The 26,731-nt window shown below is 35.3% G+C and overlaps 1 protein-coding gene across 1 annotated transcript; it reads left to right on the forward strand.

Annotated features, from left to right (window-relative positions):
* The first annotated feature begins 4,064 nt into the window (after window positions 1-4,064).
* LOC128998470 (aminopeptidase N-like) lies at window positions 4,065-22,214 on the forward strand. The gene is made up of 12 exons (XM_054424604.1): window positions 4,065-4,229; window positions 6,560-6,743; window positions 7,733-7,886; window positions 9,374-9,611; window positions 10,884-11,105; window positions 12,032-12,183; window positions 14,532-14,654; window positions 17,546-17,745; window positions 19,114-19,281; window positions 20,027-20,167; window positions 21,512-21,593; window positions 22,004-22,214. The coding sequence occupies exons 5-12, from the start codon at window positions 10,898-10,900 to the stop codon at window positions 22,115-22,117; spliced, it is 1,188 nt and encodes a 395-aa protein (XP_054280579.1). The 5' UTR covers window positions 4,065-4,229; window positions 6,560-6,743; window positions 7,733-7,886; window positions 9,374-9,611; window positions 10,884-10,897; the 3' UTR covers window positions 22,118-22,214.
* The last annotated feature ends 4,517 nt before the right edge of the window (window positions 22,215-26,731 follow it).

The following is a 26,731-nucleotide window of genomic DNA, read 5'->3' on the forward strand; positions in this document are numbered from 1 at the left end:
AAATTTTGGCACTGTTCTGTTGAGTTCAGCAGTAGACTATTAGAATATAGTATAGTGAGTGACGTTGTCGATTCAGTGAAGCGCTGAGTATGTCAAAGCCAAAGGTTAAAGCACAAAAGGTTTAGGCTATAAACAAAACTCTACGGGTTCTTGATGCAATTAAATTAATTGTTTGCTTAACTTAGCTTACTTATATCATCATAGACTAACCAACACAAGTATATTTTTTATCAATGGAGTTTAAATCTTACCTTTACAGGAATCCCTTAATTCTTCATTGCTTTGTCTTGGTATCAAAACCATAAAAAAAACTCACAACTAGTAACGAAACGAGTAACTCACAACACCAGAACTAGATAAGTGAGAACTGACAACTGAGAGTGAGGAAGTCTAAATCCAACAAAAATGGTGGTTCAGCACAAAGAAACAGGTTTTAGGAGCGTTCTGGGTAGAGGTGGAGGGAAAATTCTTTTGTCATATGACACTGCTCACTTTAGACTCACATGAACAAGCTTGTCGTGGGTCTGGTTAGGTGTTTTAAATTGTGGACTTGGCCAACCAGGTTATATATGTAAATAAAACAAGTTTAGTTTTGGCGCATTCACACAAGTTCACTTAACCAAAGCTGTTTTAAATTTGTAGTGGGTTCCAAACTCCAAGTTTGTCGTACCAATTCAGAAATATGTAAAAACCAAGTTTGGTCCAAGCTCACGTGCTGTCTGGGTCAGAATATACTTCCCAAAGCCCATCCCATGAGCTCTAAAGGCTTCGGAGTAAAATATCAAAACAGGGCTTTGTCTCCATATTTTCTTGTTATAGTAGCTATATTTTTGTGAAATAATTCTACCTAATTTGGCATATTGGTTTATATTATGCATGATGGAAAATCAGATATACATGTTTAAGTAGTAGTGGAAATAGAATACTACAACACAGGTAAATAAATAATTTGATATATTCAAATGTATTCACGTAAAAGTATAATTGAAATCAAATATTTTTGAGGAGATTGGTAACATTAAAACATACCAGAACACACATAGCAATGCATTACCCAACTCCAATGACGCAAGATAAGGTATTGTGTAGAACTTTCTCCAGTTATCCTAATGTTCATCGTGACCATTATTGTGATTTGATGCCTATTTAAATAGTTTATAGCAAGTCCAAAACCATAAAGCTGAGCATTCAACCCTGACTGAACACTTACGGATTTTGTGAGCCTCATATTGCTTTTAAACAGCATGCTCTTCAGACATAATCATAAATATTAACAGATTGAACACTAAACCAAACTATAGCATCTAATCTTCAACAGCTTTCACAGTGTTTGTAATGTAAAACCATTTATGACTTATAAAAATATTTTATATTTAGTTGTAATCTGTTTATTGCATTCCCAGGTCTAAGTACTGATTTCATATAAAGAGTTGTAATTTTAACTGTAACATTATAGACAGGTAATTATCTAAAAAAATTCAAAAATTATTTAAATTTTTATGGTTAGTTGGATCTATTTCCTACAGATAAAGAAATTTTTATTACGATTTTGAAAATAGTTTGAGTACCTATTCAAATAAGCAAACCATGACATTCAATTTTGCTTATATTCATTCTGCGTGATCTGAAAGCAATGTTGGTGATGATTGCTCTGACAACATTCTTAGATTTAATGAGTTTAATTTTACAAAACCGAGATATAGTTTTTAGTGGAGAAGATTACCTATAAAAAAAGTTCTCCTCACCTAAAAGACAGGATATAACACCCTTTTCTTAAATGTTTCCTATAAAAGGTGGTCATACGTTATCAGGCATGGGCTTCTATCCAGAAGGTCACTGTATTATCACTTAGCTAAAAGCATTGTGGGTGATTGCTGGTGGGATCCGATTCAGGACCTTCATAACATCAGAAGCCCTGTGTTCCAAACACTAGACCAGTGCTGGATTTACCACTAGGCCAACTAGGCCGTGGCCTAGAGCCCCAAGCAAAAGGGGGCCGCAATGGATTGACGATAAACTTTTTTTCAGAATTTTTTTAAAATTATCAATTTGCTGCGATTGTGGGTGACAATGATGATGTGCCGTGATATTCAAGATTTTGCCACGGTCGCGGGTGACGCTGATGATGTAGCCGTGATTGCAACACACGGGAGATATTCACGATTTTGCCTTGTTTGCGGTATCGATGATAATGTCACCCTGATTATGACCAACGGGAGATATTTACAATTTTGCCGTTGTCACGTGTGTCAATGATGATGTCCCCATGATTGGAGCCCATAGGAGATATTCTCGATTTTGCCGCAGTCGGCGTGACACTGACAATGTAGCCATGATTGCAGCACAAGGAATATATTCACGATTTTGCCGTGGTCGCAGGTGTCGCTGATGATGTAGCCATGATTGTGGCCCACGGGAGATAATCACGATTTTGCCTTGGTGGCGGGTGACGATGATGATGTCCCCATGATTGTGGCTTCCGGGAGATGTTTCCAATTTTGCCGTTGTGTTACGTGTGTCGATGATGATGTCCCCATGATTGCAGCCCACCGGAGATGTTAACGGTGACGCTGATGATATCGCCGTGATTGCGGCTCACGGGAGGTGTTCACGGTTTTGCCGCGGTCGTGGGTGTCAATGATGATGTCTCCGTGATTGCAGCCCACGGGGATGTTCACAATTTATTTTCTGCAATCGCCAGAATTTCCCCCATAGGGGTAGGGACCGCTCGAGTAATTTGGCCTAGGGCCGCAGGTACCCTAAATCCGGCACTGCACTAGACCAACCACATTCCTCAAACACATTTAAAAATAGTCAGATTATATTGTCTATCAATCTTAATAAGTTGGCTTTCGCGCTTGGTGTCATAATAGTCCATCGTGGGTCTTGGCGGCGTTATAATAGTCCATGGTGGGTCTTGGCGGCAACCGCGTCAATTGTAGTTTCTGCCAGATGTTTTGCCCTCAATGAGGATATCTTTTTAAAGTAAGGGTGCGATACCTAAAATCAACGTACATTTGACGACGCGGTCAACAACGAAAAACCACAAAGGAATCTTCTTCCTATTGATGTGATCCATTTTTAATGCAAAGTGAGAGTAAACAGCTTATATCGATTTACAATAATCCAGCTGTTTTCAATACAAACTATATAATTTAAAAACTTAAAACTTCTTAAAATTTTCCTGTAATCTACAGTTAATGTGTTTCAGAGATGAAGCAGGAGAGTGGGTCAAAGACCATTTTGAAAACTCACCAATCATGTCCAGTTATCTTGTGGCCTTCCATCTACACATCTTGGATCATAGAGACATTGCCACAGGTAGGAAACCATTCGTCACTTTCGGTGATATTACTATTTTGAATCTCAAATTTTGAGACTTCTTAACAGAGTAATTCTTATACAATCACAGGTTGATAAATATCACTTACTTTCTTTCACATTACACAATTCCTTAAAGTATAAGTATATAATTCAAGCCCTAAAAGATCACAGGACTGTCTTTAAAGTAGACACGTTCCACTTTATAAGATCCGCATTTCCTTTAACGTGCTTAATTAGTTAAAAGTTGGTAGAATGTGTTTGGTTTTTTTTTATCGAATTAAAAATTATTTTAAAAACAAATTCTGTAAAAATCTTTCATCTTTCTCTGTGTCATGGGTATCCGTTTTTAGTTTAGGGTTCAGGTTTTATTTAATATAATATATAATCATCTATATCAATTACAAATAATAAAGGATCCACTATTGATCTTGTGGCTCACCTAAACATCTGAGCTTAAAGCAACTTATCTTTAGCTTGGTTTTTCACTAGTGTAATTTCTCCTTAGCAACTTGTTCCAGCAAAAAGTTGCTGAAGACAATACAGTAGTGCTGAAAGAAGTCACAGTGTGCAATTTGAGAATCAAGCTACAATTTGTACAATTTTAAATTTCAATTAAGTATTTTTGTAAGATTTGAGAAAAACATAACGCACTATTGTGTTAGTTTGTATTTACAAATCTTGTGTTAACAAACTTTTTGATTTATATTATTTAGATGGGCGACGACTAAGTGTATGGCTCCCCGGAAGCAGTTGAGGTGGGCAAATGTCACCTTGTCCATAGCACCAAAGGCTTTGGATTTCTTCACCAATTATACAAATATCAAGGACCCGATGCCTAAGATTGATTTAGTCTCTGTGCCAAGGTTCCAGGGTGCTCTTGAAAATTGGGGAGTGACTTCATTTATGTAAGATATATATTTATCATTACAGGATAGTTATATTTATTTATGGTTATAGCTGGGTGGCTGAGTGGATATACAGTAGTGCTCGCCTGGTAATCGTATCATAACTAACACAAGAAGACTTCTCATCCCATTATAAATTCTGAAATCTTTCTTTATGTTTGGTTCATCTTGATGACGTTGAGTGATAGTGTTGACAAATGTGTTTCCTTATTTTAGGATTAATTTTTAATTTTATCATACTTTTACTAACTTACTTTTCTATGAAATGGCAACCATACAAAGTAGGTATAAAACCAAAGGAAGAGCTAGTGATTATAATTAGATTGGTTTATTTAATTAACTAATTTTGAAAGAACAAGAAACAAATTGTTAAAATACACCTCAACAAGGGATTGTCTTCAGCTCATCTATAAGAATAAAAAAAAAATAAAACAATAGGGGAGTATGTTAGGTTAAATGTTGACGGAAGGTTGCTGATATGATCGTGAGAAATGACAATGGACATGACACGCTCTAGGAACATGTATTGGTGCACCGGTGCAGATGATCCGGTGACTTACTCACTTGTACCGCCCCAGAGGAAGAGTCTTGGGATCCCAGAACAGTTAGTCACCAGTTCAGTTAACGGTGAACATCGGATTGTAGTTTACACATCAATCTAATAATCACTTTATAATGTTAAAATTTAACAAACTTCCCTCAAAGAATACATTATTGATATATTATTCACTTATTACGTAGCATAATCCATCAAACTGATAAAAAATTTATCATTTATTCAATGGACCTGCCATATTGCCATAGCTACATACTGGTGTCCAAGAAACCAACCAATCAGAAGCCGCTGGTGTATTATGCACCGTACAATTACTCTAGCTGTTGCACGAATCTTGCACAGGTGGAGGAAAACTAGGTTAACTGACCCGTCTCCCAGAACGACACATTTTCTGCACTGGTCCTGCACGGGTAATCTTAGTGTTCCCAGAAAACGCTTCAATTGCTTTTGATTGTTAAAAACTCTATCAAGTGTGTCCTTGCATTGTGCTTTTAATGATCCTGGCTAGAGAACCAGCTGATCTTAGTCAGTAAGAAAGCTGTCAAATCCTTTATTCGACACTAATTTCAGCTTTAAAATACTCATTATGGTGTGGATGCATCGTACAAATCCAATATATTATTCAATATTATGTATTTTAAATGTGCTTTAAAAACACGATCAATGATTTCAATCACCAAAGGATTCAAGTTTCGGTTAATGGAAATACCAAATTGTTGTATTGAATTAAGGTGTTCAAAGGAAGAGCAGGCTTACTATTTTACAAGACTAGCTTCCCACAGTATACAAATAGAAAGGTAGATAATGTGCACACAAATCTTTTTTTGATCTCTGATCAGTGCACTGGGGAAGAGAAGTCTCCTCTATAGTAATTAATGAAGAAACTACTATGTATAGCACCCAGTTGACTAGAATCACTAATCTTCCTCAGTGATTGATTCAGAGATAAGTATGACTATAAAATAATATTGTATTACTTTTTTACTTTCCCATTTGTGTATTATTCAAGCAAGCTCTTCTTGTTAAAAGTAAGTCTGCTTTTTCCTTTAACATTTTGATCATACATCTTGGCTCATAGACGTCCAAAGGCAAGCAGATCCACTATTCTTTTTCCAGCGGTTAGAGGAAAAGGCACTCCTTTCCAAACAGGTTCATGTAAAATGATTTAAAAAATTATTTTTAACCGTTTTAAATATGGAATAAATAATGTTATCCAGTTTCAAGAACTGTTTAATGAAGTTACCTTTTATCTTGTTGGTTGTCTTGTGTTCTTGAAGTCTAATTACTTCACTGATTCACATTTCCTTCCACATCCCTGACACAATTTGACAAACTGTTCCCGTTGTGCATTGTGATGATAGTGAACCTCCCGTGATAGAACTCTCAACCCGTGCTTGCTGCCACCGCGCCATGCGACCATGTAATATTAGTTATGTGAAAAAAAACAGTGACTCACAAAAATTTGTGAATAGTAGAATGGATTTTTATATTTTAGAGTAACTCTGAAGATGTCACTTTCTGTGGCGAAATGCACTTCAGTGTATTAATTGGACGTTTTTCTTAGTGGTGAAAAATTGCCCCCCACAGCCCCATGGGCCTCTCCCCCTTTGGGTGCCCTTGTTTAGCTTAGAGCTCTTAAAAAAAAAACCTAGACATAATTAATCATGTGATGCATTGTTGAATTTACTTTTTTTATTAAAATTATGTTTCAAAACCACTTTAAATATATTAAGCTCATATGTACAGATTCAAAATTAATGTATTTCTCATAAAGGCCGACAGCTCTGCTCTACAAACCCCACGGAGAGGGAGAACTCCGCAAGGTGCTCAATGTCAAAGTAGTGACACATGAGTTGGCTCACATCTGGTTCGGCAATCTTGTCACTCCTAGATGGTGGGATAGTCTATGGCTCAGTGAGGGCGCAGCAACTTTCTTCACGTCTCTGGCTATGGACCAGGTAGTTATATCACAAGATTACAGTGATAAGAGACCATTTCTTCAGGCTAGGCTTAGAGGGTCGGGGTATTATCACACAACCAAGCCTACTAATTTCCGAGACTCGAACCTGGAAATTTGGGACTGAATCCCCACACTCTAAAATTAGACTAGCTAGCTCCCCTTTCACCACTACATAAAAACTCCCTTATTTATCATAAATCAGGCATCACTATTTCAAAAGCTCACTTTTTAAGATTCCATGACTTAGGAATCTCATATTTAATTCCACAATATAAAAACACCCTCCTGTTTTGTCTGGTTTTACCCCTCTCTTTTCTCTGAGGTGGGTAGAAGTAGTGACTGAACGTTTAAAATAGGGAATGGCAGGTGATCTGCCATGTATATGTGGTAGGGAGTCTTTGACTATGAACTACTTATGACCGCTCTCTGATGGTTATTGCTGGTGAATTGGCCAGACTAGCTCAAGCAAAGATGGAATTCATGGCTCAGTGTTTGGATTGAGCTTTGTGAAGAGGAGTTACTTTTTAATGATTTTACTAGAAGATAAATTAGCGAAATCAGTGGAGGGGTTTTTACAACTTGAATTATCATTTATCATTGGAGGCTGACTGAAAAAGCTATAGTAGCTATTTGTGTATTAGGGGCGCAAAATATGTCATTGCTTAGCTGAGTGTGGCCATAGATTTGAGAGCCGCAATGACTGTTCTCGTGATACACACATGATTTTTCCCACCACCATAACTTTATCATAACTTGCAGATAAACTTTTTAGTTGTATATAAAATGTCATCTAGTATAATTGCCTTTTTAGGTTTTGTTATTCGCTTACCAAATGATAGTGTTTTATAGAAACACCAACAGTTAAATCAGCCCCGCTAACGAGTGTGGGAATGAATAAAGTAGAAATTACCGATTTTGCGGCGTGGCGATGTGATCATTATGTAGAGGTAGGAAAAATATATCTTCCTTATGTGCTTGTTTGAACAGATAGAGCCAGAATGGGACCAGATGACAGAAGACACCCAAGACTATTTGACCACAACCTTCTACTCGAATGCTGCCGGAACTGGGCGTCCTTTGGCACACCCTGTAGAGATGGTCAGTGATTTACGTTCGGTCAGCTACGCTCCATACTACAAAGGTAAAACTTGCATAAACTGGTAAGTGAATAGTATAGATTGCAACAATTAGTGTGGTGGATGGGATGTCTGAGTACAAGAACCCTTCCCATACCATCGTCGCTTTCCTTATTTTGTAGGGTAATTTCAACAATGTTTTCTGTTTGATTAATTTACTATCACTAGTGTTTAGTGTTTTGACTCCCATTGTTATGTTGCTTTCCGTCATCCCTAGCTCCCACTCGGCATCTTTTTTGACACTATCCATACCAAATTAACAATTATTCCACTACCTATTAGTTGATTTTAAAAGAAGAGTACTACAGGACCAATATTAATAAGTGTCAATAATCAGAATTTGTATTTATTTATGAAAGGGTCAAGTTTTATTTATCTGAAAGCCAATCTTTCAAATAACAACAATCTAGGCCAGTTTGGTTTTACAAAGTATTAACATTCATCATAGTAGCCCAAGAACTGCAAAACTGACTAATTGGCTTGACATTAACTGTCATCAGTTCCAAATTTTAGCATTTACGTGCTACATGTTTCACAGTTCTTTATAACAGGCATTTAAAACATTTATAGTAAAAACTCACTAACTCGACACGTGGTAGCTTAACAGTCTACACCTGATAAGGCGCACGCACAAAATGGATTTTTTCAGAACATTTAGTTTTAATTGTTAAACATTCAACATTTTTTTAATGTTGTTTACGCAATATGATAAAATGATGCTCATGTAAGTAAAAAAATGTACTGTATATGTAAAATTTAGTTTGTTAAATCTTCATTTATTAAAACCAATTAAAAACTAAAGTGTTCTGGATTACTCGACAACCCCCAAACTCGACAAGCTCTGGATAAACAAATTGTTGAGTTAGTGAGGTTTTATTGTATCAGGAACACCGCACAGATCCAAGAACAGACACACAGAAGTAATGGTAAAACAGTACACGTATACTGTGCTTATTGGTGCTTATGGTATTTTATTTATGTGGTTTATCGTAAATTATTTTTGTAAGTAACATATTTTACGCCAAACTTCTGAGATTAAAAAATATTCCATAAAAAATTACAAAAATTCCAATCTTTGCTCCTTTTTCCAAACTTGGCATTAAAATGGTGTAACTGTTTACCAAACAATTGAACAGTAAGGAGTGTGAGGGAAGTTTTCACTTTTGATGTTGATGTTCAGGTCTAAATGAACTTCACTATTTACCGTGTTTATGACACCTCCCATCTTTTTCAATGTCTAAAGGGAAAGGGAAAATAAGGTAAAAATTTATAGTTTTACTAACTTATCTTGCTACTAGCATCTGCGTATGTAACTGGCTGTAAATGAGAACGCTCAGTTGCATTCAGCCACTTTTCCCTCAAGTGAATTGAATCTGAAGACCTAACTTTGCTGAGCCTCCCCAATCCCTGACCTATGAAAATTCTCAAGTATTAGAACTGCTTAAGAAATATACGTTTTAACATTTTCATTTCCATAAACTCATTTTCTCAGGGTTCTCATTGTTCCGCATGCTCTACTACTCGCTGGGTTCAAGACATTTTAAAGAGGGAATTCAACATTACCTCTCCGAGCTGAAGTACAAGACATCGACTCCTCAACAGCTGTTTGATGCAATGAACTACAGCTACCAAGACATGGACTTGGCTAGTCTCATGGACAGTTGGACCTATAGGGACGGACTTCAGTGGTCTTCGTGAATAGGAGTGAAGGCCAGTTGATGCTAAGTCAGGTAAATAATAAAATTCTTCGTAGTCTTTGAACAGGTGGTAACTAATTCCAGGTATATACATTATTTGAGGAGTCAGTTTCAGGAACAATATTATTAATGGTCTTGATTGAAGTAGGAAATTTATACATATTTTGCCTTGTGGTGGGCATCCTCAGGGTCTTCTGACACTAAATCTTGTCACTAAACTGAACAATTCATATAGAGTATGTACTATGCACAATGCAATCACATGCTCTTATCGATGATGAATAACTGTCACGACAGATGATTGGTGTCAGCAAATCGCGTACCCGTTCTCTCGTATCTCAGATTCTGAGTGTGCGCTACTACAGTTGCGGGTGAGTCTTTCAGGGGTAGCTTCATTGTGTCAACTGTCATTGAGTCCAATGATACTGTTAGTGAACGATATATTCACGTGACTTGTAAATAGACCAAGCCACGTACATAATACCTATTTCTTTAGTTAGTTTAGTGTAAGAAGACCCTGATGATCTTCCACCACGAAATACCTATAAGTGTGCAACCTCAATCAAGAACACAGGTAACCTTTTAGGTGAATATTGAACAAAATCCAATAATGAGCTCTGTTACAGTTAATGCTACACACAAAAACAGTACAAAAGTTTGTTGTTGTATGTTTTGCTTAATTTTGTATAAAATGAGGTTGCTAACCTGTCGCCAATCAGTCCTATGTTGTCGTAGATGACTATAGTTATAGTTTCAGGGTTAAAACCACATTTTCAAATTTTATCTTCAGTCGTCATATGTCAAACATATTCTCTTGCACAAGCCGTCGTCAAAATTACTTCACACATGAACACATACAAAAACATTTATAATTACAAAATCATGTACATACGCGCGAGGCCGGCCAAGGACAAAACCAGACTCTATGTATAAATTAATTTTGTAATTTAAATTTGATCTACTTAAATGAACCTCAATCACATTGGCATTCAACATAACACTCAAGAAAGCCTTTGGTCATTTCCAGTTGTCTGATGCAAATATATCTAATGGGGTGAGTATGAGAGGGTTGCATTATTTCAACTTTGGTTGATCAGGCAATTTTAATGTTGAGAAATATACAACGGACCTGGAATGATTAAGAGAAATAAAACAGGAAACAGTGGAAAATGATACTGTTTTACTGTTATATGGGTGCTAACCAATAAAACAGTAAGATCCCATGTCCTTACTTAATTACTGATTAAAACCCAACAATACATCATTACAAAACACCACTGTATTGAAACCTAATGTTTTGTGCAGCAACGTTTTCCGTTATGAAGGTCGAAGTGGAAGGTGGAGAAGAAGGAAAGAACACAACTGAGGAAGAACAGAAATATGAGTGGTGGGTCCCGATCAGCTATACTTCCAGGTCAGAGAAGATGTTCGAAGATGCCCAGCCAAAACTGTGGTTCAACAAAGAGACTACAATACCAGATCCTGCTAAACCAGAAGATTGGCTTCTGATTAATCTTCAAATGGCAGGTGATTTTTTTCAGTGCCCTTCCAATCAGGACTATTTTTATGTTTTGGTTTCAAACTATAAAGGATATTGATTTAGACATGCTGTTTTGAACGTTGATTTATATATTTCACTACTTCATGATAACAAGATTTATTTTATTCATCAAAAGTATCTTTCCCAAAAATACAATTATTTCCATGTGAGGAAGACAAAAAATTTAATTCAGAAGGCTGAACAAACCTGTCAAAAAAGATGGGTGACCTCGAGAAATCGATTCTGACCCTTATGCACAAAATTCGAAGATTCTAACAACTAGAATAGGAAGTATATTTACTAATTAATTACTTTAGTAAAAAAATATACGGTAGGCCTACCTGTAAAAATGTTAAGGAAATTTTGGTTTTTGAATTTTAAAATTTGTATAACCTTAATGGAGTAGGTATATTATACCATACACAAAAATAATTAAATATAGACTGTCAGTCGTGCTGCGGTTATTATGGTTACCATAGGTTCTGGCGCATACCACTGGGAGCGCTGTGTATTTACGTAGCGTGTACGCCGTAGCTACATGGCGCTCCCAACAGTGTGCGCCAGAACCTATGGTAACCGCAACACAGCTGAAGGTATATATTTAATTCTTTTTGTTTATGATGATATGTACCTCATTGTGAAAATGCCTCAAATCCTGTCATTATATCTGTTGTTTATTTTAAGCAACGAATTATTGAATATGGACTCAGACACTACTATTTGTTACCAAAATATAGTGAAACTAAAATATAAATGTAGAAATGTACATACTCCTAGCCCTACCATACACATATGCCATTTTGTATGAGTTGATTAGGTCAGGCACCTGCTATATGTCATCATTATGGCCAGCCCAGAAGCTAATGTGAATTTTAATGTATACATTTCTAATTGTATTTCAATTTGTTGTCAGGTACTTACCACGTAAGATATGACCAAGCCAACCTCAAGTTGTTGAAGGAGGCGTTGAACTCTTCAAGGGAAGAAATACCGATACTGAACAGAATGCAATTGGTTTTAGATTATGGACTGTATGCACTCTCAGGCCTTGAGCCGGTGCCTCAGGTATTCTTTAATGTTCCATAACATTTAGGATAAAGGTGGTTTTTGTATGTAAATACTACAAACATATTTATTTCAGGAATGCTGTGAAGTAAAACAGTATACATTGTAGAGTTTCGATTATCAGCTCCTTGGTCATCAAACCTTTTATTTCATCTAACGGTTCCTTTATGCGATGGAGTATCATGAGATTGTGTTCTGTTCATGTATTCTGAGTGTTGGATCCTTTTTCAGCGGTTCATATGCTATATGGATAAATAAGCATTTGGGACCAAACAATATGAAGAACTAAATGTGGTGTATTTTCTGAATGTTACTTTTTTATGATGGATCTTAGAAGGATATATAGGTACCACCTAACACTGGAAGCTAAGAAAGAGGAGTCTAGATTGAAACAACACCAAAGAATTTGAAAATTTGTTAAGCCAATAAAACGTTCCACTTACCGTTCGTTATAATTTTGCTGTTTAGCTGTGCATTCAATTGATTAATTATTCTCGTTGAGAGACTGGGCAATACAGGTCTTATGGCAAATAGTCGTACTATCAACATTACTATTCTTTTGTGTCTTTCAATGCCAGTGTCATTTATCAACATTTACTTAAGGGAACGGTCTAAACTCTGTTCTTGCTACTATCTAACATCAAGCTGTTGCTAGAAAGCATCATTAATTTAAAGCCCAATGATAAATGGCCTCTGGGTCTGGTAGCGATCTAGCTTGGAATCGAACCAGCGACCTCAAGATTTGGAGGTGAGCACTATAACCAGTTGGCTACCCAGACAATTTTTTTCATGTGGTTTGCGTCACCTGTCCTTATAATTATTGTCAAGGTGCTATAAGTACTATTTACATATTTATGTAAATTTATTTGTTTGGTAGAATGGTATTTTGACCTTCTGATTTTAATTTAGGTATGTAGGTAGGTAGTAAAAAAGTATGGAACAAAATTAGGGAGTTATTTGTGGGCCCTATTTTTTTAGGAGGCCATAGTGACTCTGAAACTGTCATTTGAATTTAATGGCTTATGGACTCTCCGTACTGCACAGTGAAAATGGAATGGAGTATAGACGTCAAACGTCAATTAATATTTGATATGATTATCATGTGTTTCAAAGTCAAAGTCAAAGTCAAATCGTTTATTTCCAAAAGTTAAACAAAACAATAAACAGATACAAATTATAAAGAAATATATTTTTCCGCATAGGCATAAGCCCGTGTGCGGAAAAAGAGTTCTAGATCTGCTATAACAATATCGGTTACATCCTGGATATACAATAATTTTATTTGTCTAAGTAAAACATGTATTAATATACTGGGTGACTATTCCTTAAAAATAAGTAAATATTAAATAAAAACATCATTTAAAAGTTAACATGTACTAAATTGAATGAGGACAAAATAACACAATAAGTAATTTCAGAGAAGAATTTCCTAAAGTAACCAAAGATTAAAGTTAACAACAAAAAATGTATCTACAATGCCAGGGTCTCAGCAGTTTACTAACATTTCACTTTTTTTCTAATAAGCTCAATTATATGGGGATTTTATCAGCGCTTCCGTAGCCGTCCGGCCAATGCTGGCAAGCCATGTACTCACCTTTCTTTTGTACACCGGGACACTGCTCTCCTCATACTGCAGGATTTGTGCCGGAAGATTGCGATATAAGATATAGGCGATAAAATATGGGTTACTTTTTAGGGAGGTTATATTTAATCTAGGGAATTGGTACCGGTAACCAAAGTTGATTCTATGTCTTGTGGGATAGTTATGCTGCAAATTGGTAAAAATGTTGTTTTTGTTTGACCTAATAAAGACTAAAAGAGTTTTAACAAATAACTGTCGTATATCATGAACACGAAAATCTGAGTACAGATCCTCTGTTGGATATCTCGATGGTTTGCTTGGGACTGTTTTGATTAATGACCTCTGCGCAACAGCCAGAGGCTCAAGCATAGAGGCCGAGACACCGCCCCACGCCAATATACCAAATTGAAGCAAAGACTGCACGTAAGCATAATAAACTGTCCTACAGTAATCCGTGGTCAGAACACCAGCAAGTTGAGAAAATGCATATATATGAGCTTTCTAAGTCGTCGGTATGAAGAAATAGTTGCCTAGGGCTAGGGTCACTTTCACTCTTAAAAAATATTGGTAAACTTTTTGTTTTATATATGTTAAGGGTTAACGTGTTTTGGTCTAACCAGCGTTTGATTTTATAAATGTCTGTAGATGCGTGTTCATATGCCTCATCCCACGTGCGTCCATACGATACCATGGCCGTGTCGTCAGCAAACAAAAAAACATTCCCTTTAGTTCTGACTTTTGAAAGGTTGTTGTTATTTTGTTAAAGGTTCTGGAGTTGATGGATTTCTTAGCAGATGAGAAACACTTTGCTCCTTGGGCAGCTGGGCTGAGAAGTCTGTGGAGAATGGACCAAAGACTAAGAGGAACTCAGACTGGAGACAAACTAAAAGTAAGATAATAGCAGAAACCATCAATCTAAGAGTAATATAAGATCTAAATAAGTTAAGGTGGTTTTATACACAGCAAGAATACTTACAATCATAGGCTGTAAAGGGGGACCAAAATTTGATTTGCCTCCAAAAGGTCTTGTACATGATTAATTACGATAGCTAATTTTGATTGATCATAAAATTCTTTCATAGACTTAGAAGTAAGTAACAGAGGAAAGATACAATGGTACACTACAGTGGTGTCTAGCACTTGCCGCTGGTGTCTAGGGCAAAATCCAACACTGCTCCCTCGCCCTCATGTACAGTGGAGGAAGACCCTGTGAACTGTGCGATATGTTTCTGCACAGTGCCGTTGTGGTCTTTCTTGTTCGTCACAAGTATATTTTCGGCACAACATACTCCATACTACATCTGAAGTGCATATGTTTGGTAAAAAGATAAAAACAGAAGAAAAACAATTTGTATTTTTATTATAAGTGCATCTCTATAGTAAAAATAACTTGTAAATTTAGAAATTGCAATAGTTTTTTTTCATATTGTCACTAAATAAATTTCCCTTAACTCATTTATAGATCTAATACTTGAAACTTGTTTCCCTACATAGATTTTGCATTTGAATGCTTTTATATGGACCCTGTGAGAGTAAAATAAAGTACAGTATCATTACCATCTTATGTTTGAGCTTGGTACGTGAACTCAATTTTAATTAATTTACAATGAAAAACTGTTTTTAAATTGTAAAATTTATAGTGTTAATAATTAGTTTTTCTTATTTAGTGAAATCCTAATTTTTTTCTTAATTTTGTTCTTACTGGTTACTTCTTAAATTATAGATTGACTTGTTTTTTGTAAGGATAGTGGATATAAATTACAATATATTGGAGTTAATGAAAGGTTGAATCATAGGGATTTTTTTATTTGTTGAAAGCATAGACATAGTCAAAATGTAAATTTAACATAAGTTCAGGTTAACCACCTAAACATTCAGTTATTTATCATAGATAATGCATTTTAAATAGACTAATCTACAGGGTGTTGAAAATGTCTGGAACCAACATTATATCTGGTGAGTGGTTAAAGAAAAACAACTGATATTTTGTGTATGGATATACTATGGTTTTACCTATCTTTTGGTGCCTTATGAAATTGTTTACCACTTATAGGGAACGTCCTGGGGAGGATGCAGTAAAAAGTTTTAATGGAAGCCTATGGTAAATGATACATCATTTTAAAGGCAATTTTTTTCTGAGTAAGGAGCCGCAAGTCTCATCTCAATAGGACCACCCTAGCAAAAATGGCGACTGTTTGAAATTTAAAAACCCACTTATAGGGAACGTCCTGTGGAGGATGCAGTAAAAAGTTTTAATGGAAGCCTATGGTAAATGATACATCATTTTAAAGGCCATTTTTTCTGAGTAAGGAGCCACAAGTTTCATCTCAAAAGGACCACCCTAGCAAAAATGGCGACTGTTTGAAGTTTTTGAAAATAATTGAAAGCTTAATTGGCATTTCTGTTAAAAATAAGTTTAGTAAACAACACAAACAATTTAGTTAAATGTTTTTTTTCAGTCATTTTTCAGTTCACCACGTGATAAACTACTGTACTTCGTAACTGGCTTGTAATAGCATTTAAAGGAAACAAATACGGACCATTTAAATAGCAATGTTTTTTAATTTCAAACAATCGCCATTTTTGCTAGGGTGGTCCTTTTGAGATGAAACTTGTGACTCCTTACTCAGAAGAAAATGGCCTTTAAAATGATGTATCATTTACCATAGGCTTCCATTAAAACCTTTTACTGCATCCTCCACAGGACGTTCCCTATAAGTGGTAAAAAATGTCATAAGGCACCAAAAGATAGGTAAAACCATAGTATATCCGTACACAAAATATCAGTTGTTTTTCTTTAACCACTCACCAGATATAATGTTGGTTCCAGACATTTTCAACTCCCTGTATATCCTTCACTATCCCCAATACTAGTATTGGAATTCAAACAAACATTTACACATGAGTAGTAAATAACAAAAATTATTGCTTTTTTAAGGAATTTTCACACTGGCGTTGGCAGACATTTTACCAACCCTTTGGAAGACGTCACTGAAGTAGCTATTAATGTTATTGAAATGAGCATGCTCACACTGCTGTACAGGGTCGCTTTTATAAATGGGCCCCGGTGGGCCCGGGACCAGGGGCGCAAGATGTTTTAAGTTTGTTTGGGGCGCAAGGAAGAAAAACTTACCCTCAAGGTAGGTGGATAGAGGTGAAATCATCTCTCGGGCCCATAGCGCATCACATGCAAACCCCGGACTTGCTGCTGTATTAATACGTGAGCGATGGGAGCGACGACGCTCACGCTACATTGGTTATCTACTAGGTGTCGCTCGTGTCATCGTGCTAGCAATCTAAGCTGTCACCGTCAGCCTTCAGGCTGTAAACTTATTTAGTCATCATTCATTAGGTCATCCATTAGATGGTGGAATTTGCCAAAGTGGTTTCTTCTTTTATGTATCCCATTTAGATCTTGAACATGCTGAATATAACAGCAATGGTTTGTCTTCCCTATCACTGCTATCACTCCATCTATGGCTTAGTAAATGCAGGATCACACTATGGTATTAAAATGGGACACGGTTCCAGGATCTACTATGAACGTGAGGTATCACCTTGAGCTGTGAGCAGTTGGAGTGTGGTGCTGGTCGGTGGAATAGGGGTGTGAATTACAGTGTGTGGGCGACATATTTATACTGTACTGTACACCAAAGACGTAAAAGACGTCTAGCAACATTGGTGTGAACAGACATTACATAAGTGTTTTATGTTTAAATACAAGAATATACTATACTTTCCAACCTTACAGGATGCTTTGTAAATGTTTGCTCTGTTCAGGACAGAATACGCAGACTATTGTCACCGCAACTTTCCAGTCTGGGTCTGCGTACACGGAAGGGTGACACAGTGCCTGTTATACGCCATCGCAGACAGGTGGTGCGCCATGCGTGTCTCTACAAGCTAGCAGACTGTGTTCGCAGGGCTCAACGTCTCTTCACCAAGTGGACTGACCAGACTGATCCAGACAAGGTTAATCCGTACGTATCCAATGAATAGAAGAATATTGTCAACAACAAGATGTTGTGGGGTTTAAAACATATGTCTTCATCATCAGGATAGCTACGCCAGTACCAAGGCTACCTGCAAGGATTAGGTAGCATATCAAACGAATGGAACAACACTTTAGAACATATTTTAGGGCTTTATGAAGATTTGGAACTCTGCAAAACAACGATCAAAACTGAAACTTGTGTAAAATGAAAAGTATATTTTAATAATAAATGAGGGTGTAGAAAAATATTTTTTTTGCAAAAGAATCAGTTGATAAAATTTGCTAAGGTGCTTCTCTTGATCAGTGTTTCCCAACCTGTGGTGGTACGTGGTGAAGTTTTAAGATAAAATACCCCCACTGCAGCAGACCTGCAGACTAAGTGAATTTCCATTTACCTGGCTGGAATTCCACCAAATTATTCCCTCAAAACTGTCAGATTTATTTCTTATTTAAATACCATTAGTTTTAATGAGTACTATTGTATCATGCTGGTTATCAGGTTTGCTGCTACAGGAAAGAACATAGTAATTTTAAATCTAAACTTTTTTGAATTTTTTTTCGGTAACTGTTAGGCATAAAACAACGCTTCAATATACTACATTATTTGTTTTTTGAGCTCTACAAAATGGGTTTAAAAGAAAGAGAAAATACAATGTTTTAGAAAAAGGTGCATACTTATGGTTGGAAATTAAGTTTTAGTTAGGTTTGCAAAATATAAGTAATACAAAAACACATATTAAATCACATCACCGTGACCAAGTAGTCTTTTTTTAGAAAGAAAATTTCTATAGCTGTTCCATCATAATAAAATGTGGGGAATCCCTGCTCTAGATAAACAAACTTCAACATTAAAAACACAATATTTAACCAATAAAGAAGCTATAATAAAAGTTGTGTGTTATATACCTGCTGAGGTGATGTGCATGCACCATAGAATACCATTGACATAGTAATTCATCAACTTGTTGCCATTGGTGTTACACAGCTTGGTGCATGGAAAAATGAGCATTTGCAATACTTTTTCTGCACCTTTTGGGTGCAAGTTGAAATTGAATCTCTTGGTTAGATAATAAGTATGATTAAAAATGTTCTATGTGTTTGTGAATGTAGCCTAATATATTAAAATCATGACTCAAGACTGCATCATGCTGCTTCATGACTACAGGTTGTGTGTTCTAAATTTAGATCTTAATCAACTCCAATGGTTTTCAGTAAAATTATAAATTATCTGCTTGGCCAGTTTCTGCTACGTCTAAACTGTGTAAGGATTTCAACTGTACAGTTAATATTTTCCTAGACTAGCTCTTTCACCACATTTCCTTCTTAAGTACCAACTGAGTTGTACTTTTTTCAGCATCCCCCCAGACTTAAGGTTCACAGTTTACTGCACGGCTCTGCGCACAGGGAAGGAAGATCACCTTACATTCCTGCAGCAGAGAGCGCTACAGTCCAAGGAGCCTCTTCACCGAGACACCATGTTTACTGCTCTTGGCTGCTTCGAAAACTATGAAGTGCTCTACAGGTATCTTTTTATGTCCCACCTTTACAATAGTGGATGTAAACTCTAGCCTAGAACCGTTTTACACATTACTTCAGGGCAAGCCTAGGGTTGCGGCATTATCACTTAGATAAAACCTATTGGTAATTGTTGGGATTTGAACATGGGAAAGTGGGGAATGAAGTCCATTGCTCTACCACTAGACCAGCTTGCTCCTCTCTTTTTGACAGAGTTAATATTAAAGTCCCAGAAAACTTCATAATGTTGATCAGTAGATCTTTGACAGTGTTGAGATTTTACAGCTATGTTTTTACGTGGAATATTCTAGTACCTGGTGGAGGGCTTTAGAGGGAATAACAGCACTGTCACGATATGTAACAACATTAATGGGATAGATAATTGAAATTAATTTAGTAATATTAATTTATTTAGTGCTTAGTTCAGTCCTCTAAACTAAATTTTACTTTGTAGCTTGCACTATGATACAACACATAAAATAATGTACAGGCTCTGTCATTTTGATGACCAGCCCCTTATTAGGTAGGAATATTAGGATTTTACATTTTTTTTTTTACAAAACTGAATTACTTTGTACCCAGTAATATTCAAGGGCATCAAATACAAATTTAAATTATTGACAAATGTCACTCAATTAAAATTTACAACTTAATATTTTACAAGAATAGGAGGTTTAATATTTCATCTTTAGTGTATACCTACCTACTAATAAGCATTTTTGGCTCAACTACATAACAAACTCTTGTTGCAGTTTTATGGAATCGAAACTGGAAAACTCGACAGTAACAAGGCATGATTTCACAAAACTGATGCAAGGTTTGGTCCAATACAATGAAAATATTGGGCCTGTACTTCAGTTTATGGAGCGATCAATGGTGAAAATGAAGTCTTCGTAAGTATCGGCAAAGGTTTTTACTTTTTACCATACATATTTCCATTAAAAAAATTCTAAATTAAGAAAAAATATTCTGTAAAAAGGGCCATTTTTGTTTGGAGGGAGGATAGGGCAGATTTCTGAGGGTTTTATGGCATCCAACACAGAATAAAGGAGTGCACATTCAAAGCTATTTATACATTTTATGGCGTTGGAAGTTATATTTTATTTGTTGTTTTTTAACTTTTAGTATATTTCATCAACTTAGGACTAACTCTAAGTATAATGGATTTTAAAAATTTCAAACGGATTAATAATTTTAAAGGAAAGCCAAATGGATGATTAGGATTTTTTGAAAAGTAGTAGAGTTTAGCTAGCTTACCTAAGTAAATTAGAGTCCAGGGCTAATAGTTACACGATAATAAGTCACAAAAAATAAAACTTATATATATTGTCCTAATAAAAGACTTCTTCAGGAAGTAGAATGAAGAGAAGCAAACTCCCTTCAACCCTCAGCCAAAAGAGATTTATCATCAATCTAATCTCTGAAGTAGACCTATATTTGGACGAAATGGCATTGTTAAGTTTTTTAGCTGTGTATCTATTAGCCCCTGGACTCTAAAATTCCCAAGTAAGCTTGGTAGATGACCTCTATTAATTCACAAAAAATACAAAAAAATAATTAGAAAGCTTCAATTTGAATCTAGACCTGTCATGTCATTTTACAGATCTTAATCCTTTGGGAATCAAACTATGTCCATTTGTCCAACTGCCCATTGCTTCTGATTACAAGTCTCAACATAATGCATTTTTAGTTTCAAATTAAATACCATTCATGCCCTGAAGCCAGGAGCACAAAATTTAGGACAACAAATTTGTTGTATATTTCTGTATTCTTTGCCAGGAGATAGCCCTGTGGGTGGATTATTAAAATGGCAATGCTCAGTTTTTGTGTGTGCAACTCATCTGCAGATAAAGTGGTTGGAGTGACCCTATTAAAATAAAAACAGCTTGAACAAATATAGACAGCTTAAATGCTTGATGATGAGAGTGAATTCTATGTGACTTGCATCCCTGCCATTTTACCAATTATTACACTGGACCCAGACTTTGACCTATGGGTGTGTTTACAACTAAAGTGTTTTTCTTTAACATTAAGGGATTCATGTTCTTACAGCAAGTAAACAGATTATACAACAATATGCTAATGTTAAACTTATATTAAAGGCTACGGGTAAATCCACCAGACCATAATTTGTTTAGAGTCTATAACCCAATCAGTTAATAATTATACTTTTTATACTTCTTTTTACATAATGTTGCATGTTAATTAATGTCTGACTTGTTTAACAAAAATTTCAGGACAAACAAAAAACTACGATGGAATCAAACAATGTTAAGAGATCTGTCACAGCAAATTTACGATGTAGAACAACTTGGGCAAGTAAGTAATGTAAAGTGAAACTTTGAAATTAATTTTCTGTTATTCATAAACAAATTATTAGCTATGGACTATGCAGTCTTCTTCAATTAAATATCTAACATATGAGTGCTTTGTTATTTGAAATCTTTAGGTTATATGCTAATAGTTGTAGTTAAAAAAATATTTCCTCTTTGGACAAATATGTTATTAAAACTTTTTATCTAAAGTTCTACATGTCATTATGCCTACTCCACTATTAATAAATGTTTAACTTAATTTTGATATAAATCTGACCAATAACCATAGCCAATAGATAAGCTGTAAACAATATTAACTGATGTGCTAAAGGTTCCAGTACTTTCAATATTTTAACAAAATATTAAATCTCAAAGTTACAACAAGTACATAAACAAATGGTGTTTTTTTTTCAGTTTAAGAGCTTAATTGGTGCAAGCAAACCTTGGTCAAAATCAGAGATTGCGGAACTCCAGCGAATGGTTGAACATAATGCAAGCTGGAGGGAGAAGAATAAGAACATTCTTTAACCAAATTTCTTCTTAAGAAACAATCCCAATGAAAGAGAAGCTCCATGTGTCTATTTGTTATTTATTTATTGTTATAATAAAACTATTTCTTTTAGTACATATTATTATTCTATTCAAGTATAAATCTAATCCTCACACAAGTTCACAGTAAAAGTAAATTCATATTTTAGTACCTACATCATTATAATTGTATATTAGTGAGTCGGTGGCTCAGTCGGTAGTGTTGCGGACTTCGGGCCCAAGGCAGCGATGTCGTGGGTTCGGATCCTAGTCACTGCCACTAAAATTTATCAGTACATACACTACACGCACGGGGGGTTAGTCTAAGTGGACGGGCAAATGCAAGGTTAAAAGAGGCCGCCAATCTAAAAAAAAAAATATATATATTCTATAACTGTACAATTCTGTTAAGCAGTTTTGTTGGCTGATTTGCTCATACCATACCTCTAAATATAAATGGTACTTGTGAGCAAATAGTGCATTTCAATCATACTAAATTCCAAGGTAAAAATTGATGCAATACCTTTTACTTTTCAAAGATCTAGATCTGCACCACAAAGACTGAAGAGTGATTTACCTTATCTACCTTAATCAGGTTGCAATAGTTATAAAAAAGTAGCTTATTTAAAATACATTTTTATAAACTGCTGTCTGTATCTTGTTTACAATCTGACTGTGGTTAAACATTCAACTGAATGATGAACTGTTAAAATTCATATTCAAACCGTTACAAAAAAATTGCTCAGCAACACTGGATCTTTGAAAGTAAACTCTAAGAAAACCTTTATTGTATTAAGTATTAAGACAAAGGTATTTTCTATTGATGGCTTATATGCAACACTGAAAATGGAAAAGAACCATTATTTATGATGCATATTTTTTACTAGGAATATATCAGCTTTTGTTTTCAAATTAATTAAGTTTGAAACATTTTAAGCATTTTTCTTGTGTTATTTTAACTATTCGTGGATTTCAAAGAAACCACCAACAAGCCAAGCCTGATGTACACTCTCCAACCTGTGTTCAATTACAAAAATATATTGAATTCATTCAAAAATAGCACATGGAAACCAGTTATAAAGGAATCCAAATATGGCTGGTGCAAGTTATTTGATCTTGTCTACAATACAAGAGATAGAGATCATCCTTTTATTTAAAATGTATAAAATCATAATAAAATGCAAGCAATCACATGAACAACAATAATTCATTGAAATCGTTTGAAATAAATACTAGCAACAGAGCCCATTGTAGTTAAATACGTCTCTAGGAAAGTAACAGCTATGAAATCCATGCACATCTTTACTCACTAATATTAATGGTACAGATTAAACACATAACTTTTTCCTACAGTTGCCTAACAATGTACATGTTCTCTCACTGATTTGAGAAAGCAAAGTGGCCAATTCGCTCATCAGTGAGACAATGTTAACATTGTTAACATTGACAATGTTAACATTGTCTCACTCTAATTACTTTGTCTCACTCCAGATTTGCAACGTTAAAGCACGAAATAGTGAGCGCATAACATGCAGACAAGGTTGTATGCGGGCAAAATACGTTGGCAGCACTGGCTGTAAATCAGCTGGTCAGCTGTTGTACTGTTGTATTTGTCACAGCATTAAATGTCATGAGTCAAGTTCACTTCTGTGTTAAAATATGTTACTTTCTTTACCAATTTATTTGTTTTATGGTAACTGTAGGAAAAATATAATGTGCAACTCGAGTGCAAAGTGCAATTGCCTCACTCGAGAGAAATCCTTACTCACGAGCCGTAGGCGAGTGAGGAATGGGTTCTCGAGTGAGGCAATTGCTCACTTTGCTCACTAGTTGCACAAATAACTATAGAAACACACACATAACATAAGGAACACACTTGAACACAAATTAAAATTGTGAACAACAACATGCAAAAAGAAAAATAATGAAATAACAATACAACAATCAGCTGTTAAATTATCAACACATGTTTTATATGATTAGATGATGCCTACCGGTAAACCCATTACTGCCATAAATAAAAATACCCCCTCCGCAGCAAACCTGCCGACTAAGCGAATTTCCATTTGTCTGAATTGAATTTCAATTAAATCTATTTAAATAACATTAGGTTTAATGAGTACCTAGGTTTTCTGCTACAAAAAAACTAAAAATTGTATTTTTTCGTAACAATATTAATAGCTTAGTATAAAATAAATACATTTGCCAAGTTTGATCAAAATATATCCATAAACAAGCAAATTACAATTTACAATATTCTCCATAAAAATAACATGGGAATTTTAAATTTACATTTTTTTTAATTTTCTCCGTTACCAATAACCGTACAAAAACACTTTGATATACTAAATTATTTGTTTTTTAAGCTCTTTAAAAAGGTCTATAGAGAAAGTGCGAAATTTTGTGTTTTGAGGGTCAAAAATGAGAAAATCCATTTTTACCCCATAAAACCCCCCATAAAACCCCGTTCTCATGGTCCGATCATGCTGACAGTGGTGGACTGGTCAGTGGACACAATCAACACTCCTTTAAAATGTCGGGGTTTTCAAAAGGCTTTATGCATGAACGGCCTAGTTTTGCCATTAAATATGTTTTCGTTTACTTATATTTTTCCACACTACACTTCAATCCAAATAAATACTTAACCTCGTAACCTCATAAGGACAGTAGGAATAGGCACTTTAACATTGAGGAAATCTTTTTACATAGGCCTATAATATGTATTTGTTATTGTTTAGTATTATGAATGTAATACGGGAAACATTTGTATTTGTTATTAAATCAAAACAACAAAACAACATAACATAACATCTTAAAATGGAGAGATTGTTTTACAAAATTAATTAGTTTAAACCGCGTGGACCCCTGAATTTTATTGTCCCCTTCTGAGCAGTTTAGGGAAGAAATTTAAGATCCATGAAAAAGATAACTTATGGGAAATACCAGCTATAATGTCATCACTCATCAATTCGAACGAAGTATCTGGAAAAAGTAATGAACAATCGGATACAGGGGATTTAAGTGGGCCAACTGAAGCTCTTCACAATCATCGCTTGGCAATAAAATTCTCCGGTTTGAAAGTACGGTATATAGTGCAGTGCAGTGCAGTAGCCTAAGCCTATATAAGTACAAAGATTCAGCTGACAGCAGTCACAGAGCAATCCCAGGAAACCAAGGGTGGATCCACGTAAACTCAAAACTTCATACAAATTAACCCATCGAAAAGAAAAGAGTTAAAAGGGAATCGCGTTCAGTAGTGGAGACCTCTGGTCGTGAATCTTGTGGTGAAAATTTAGTTTACAAAGAACACAACTTCTTTGCCAGCAAGTATATACATTTTATGGATTAAAATTAAACTGACATCTTGCAAAATTGTACAAAAAGTGGACCACGATACTCATGATAAATCATGAATAATATCTAGAATTCAATTTCAGGAACTTCGAGAAAAGTGGCGCGCCACAGTCATTCAAACTTGGACTTGGACCCAGAAGAAGAAGAAGGTTCGACGCTCAATGCGAGGGGAGGGACACAAGTATCGGATCCACCCATTCAACCAATGGCTCTCCGTTGTATATATGCTTACAACAGAAACACTCTTCCCTGCGAGAACCAACACTTTGATCATCGTTTTTCTCGTCAACCACCTAAAGAAGACCATTCAAAGTATGATTCTTTTGACATTTACACTTTTCTACACGACTTGGTGATATTATTTTCCTTATATATGCCCAAATAATCTGGGTTCATTTGTATATGATCTGCATTACCGACACAATCTTTGTTACCTTATTCACCGATAGAGTTCGGGACCTGCACTTCCACAACATAGAGAACATTGTATCACAACACCCACTACAGTACGCTGTGGACCGAGCTCACCATTGTCAGCAAATCATAATCATTTAAATTTCATTCATTTTCATAAATAATAATTTGAATTAAGCTTTCCAACGACCTAATAAAATCGGCCCAGTAGAACTATAGATTTAGTTGTACAAAGGTTTTTACTACTGAATTCTTATACAAAATAAAACATATGTAGACATTTCATATGATTAGACAATTCATGCTGGCAAACCAAATTACGGTACTGTCATAAATATAAAAAAAAAACTTCCATGATTATTTACAAATCTACATGATGAAGATTTCCATTGACCTAATAACTGTAGATTTATTTGTACAAAGTTTAACAACAATTACTCTAATTCAGTATTTTCTCACCACTGTAAACTTGGAGGTTGTTTAGCTTGTTTGCAAATAACTTTTTCATGGTGAGGAAATCGACCAAAGTGGAAGTGATATTCTGAAAGAGAATACAATTTCTCACAAATTGATTCCCTACATTTCTTAAAAGTGTTTAATAAGGCAGCAAAAAGTTGCATCCAAATAAAAAGTTTGAAACCCCAATTTCAATGTATTTCAATTTCAATGAATTTCAATGTATTTCTTGCCCATTTGTGTTTTTTTTTATTTTTACCATAAATCGTAACAAAAACAAACTTTCATAATTATTTGAAAATGTACAAGAGTTTAGCTTTACATTAGTTAATAACATCGATCCAGTAGAACTCCTAGACTTAGTTAAAAAAAGATTTTTTAAACTGAATT

The sequence above is a fragment of the Macrosteles quadrilineatus genome, unplaced genomic scaffold (genome assembly GCF_028750875.1).
Source record: "Macrosteles quadrilineatus isolate MER2022 unplaced genomic scaffold, UCM_ALF_1.0 Scaffold_7__1_contigs__length_78375512, whole genome shotgun sequence".
Taxonomy (NCBI): Eukaryota; Metazoa; Arthropoda; class Insecta; order Hemiptera; family Cicadellidae; genus Macrosteles; species Macrosteles quadrilineatus.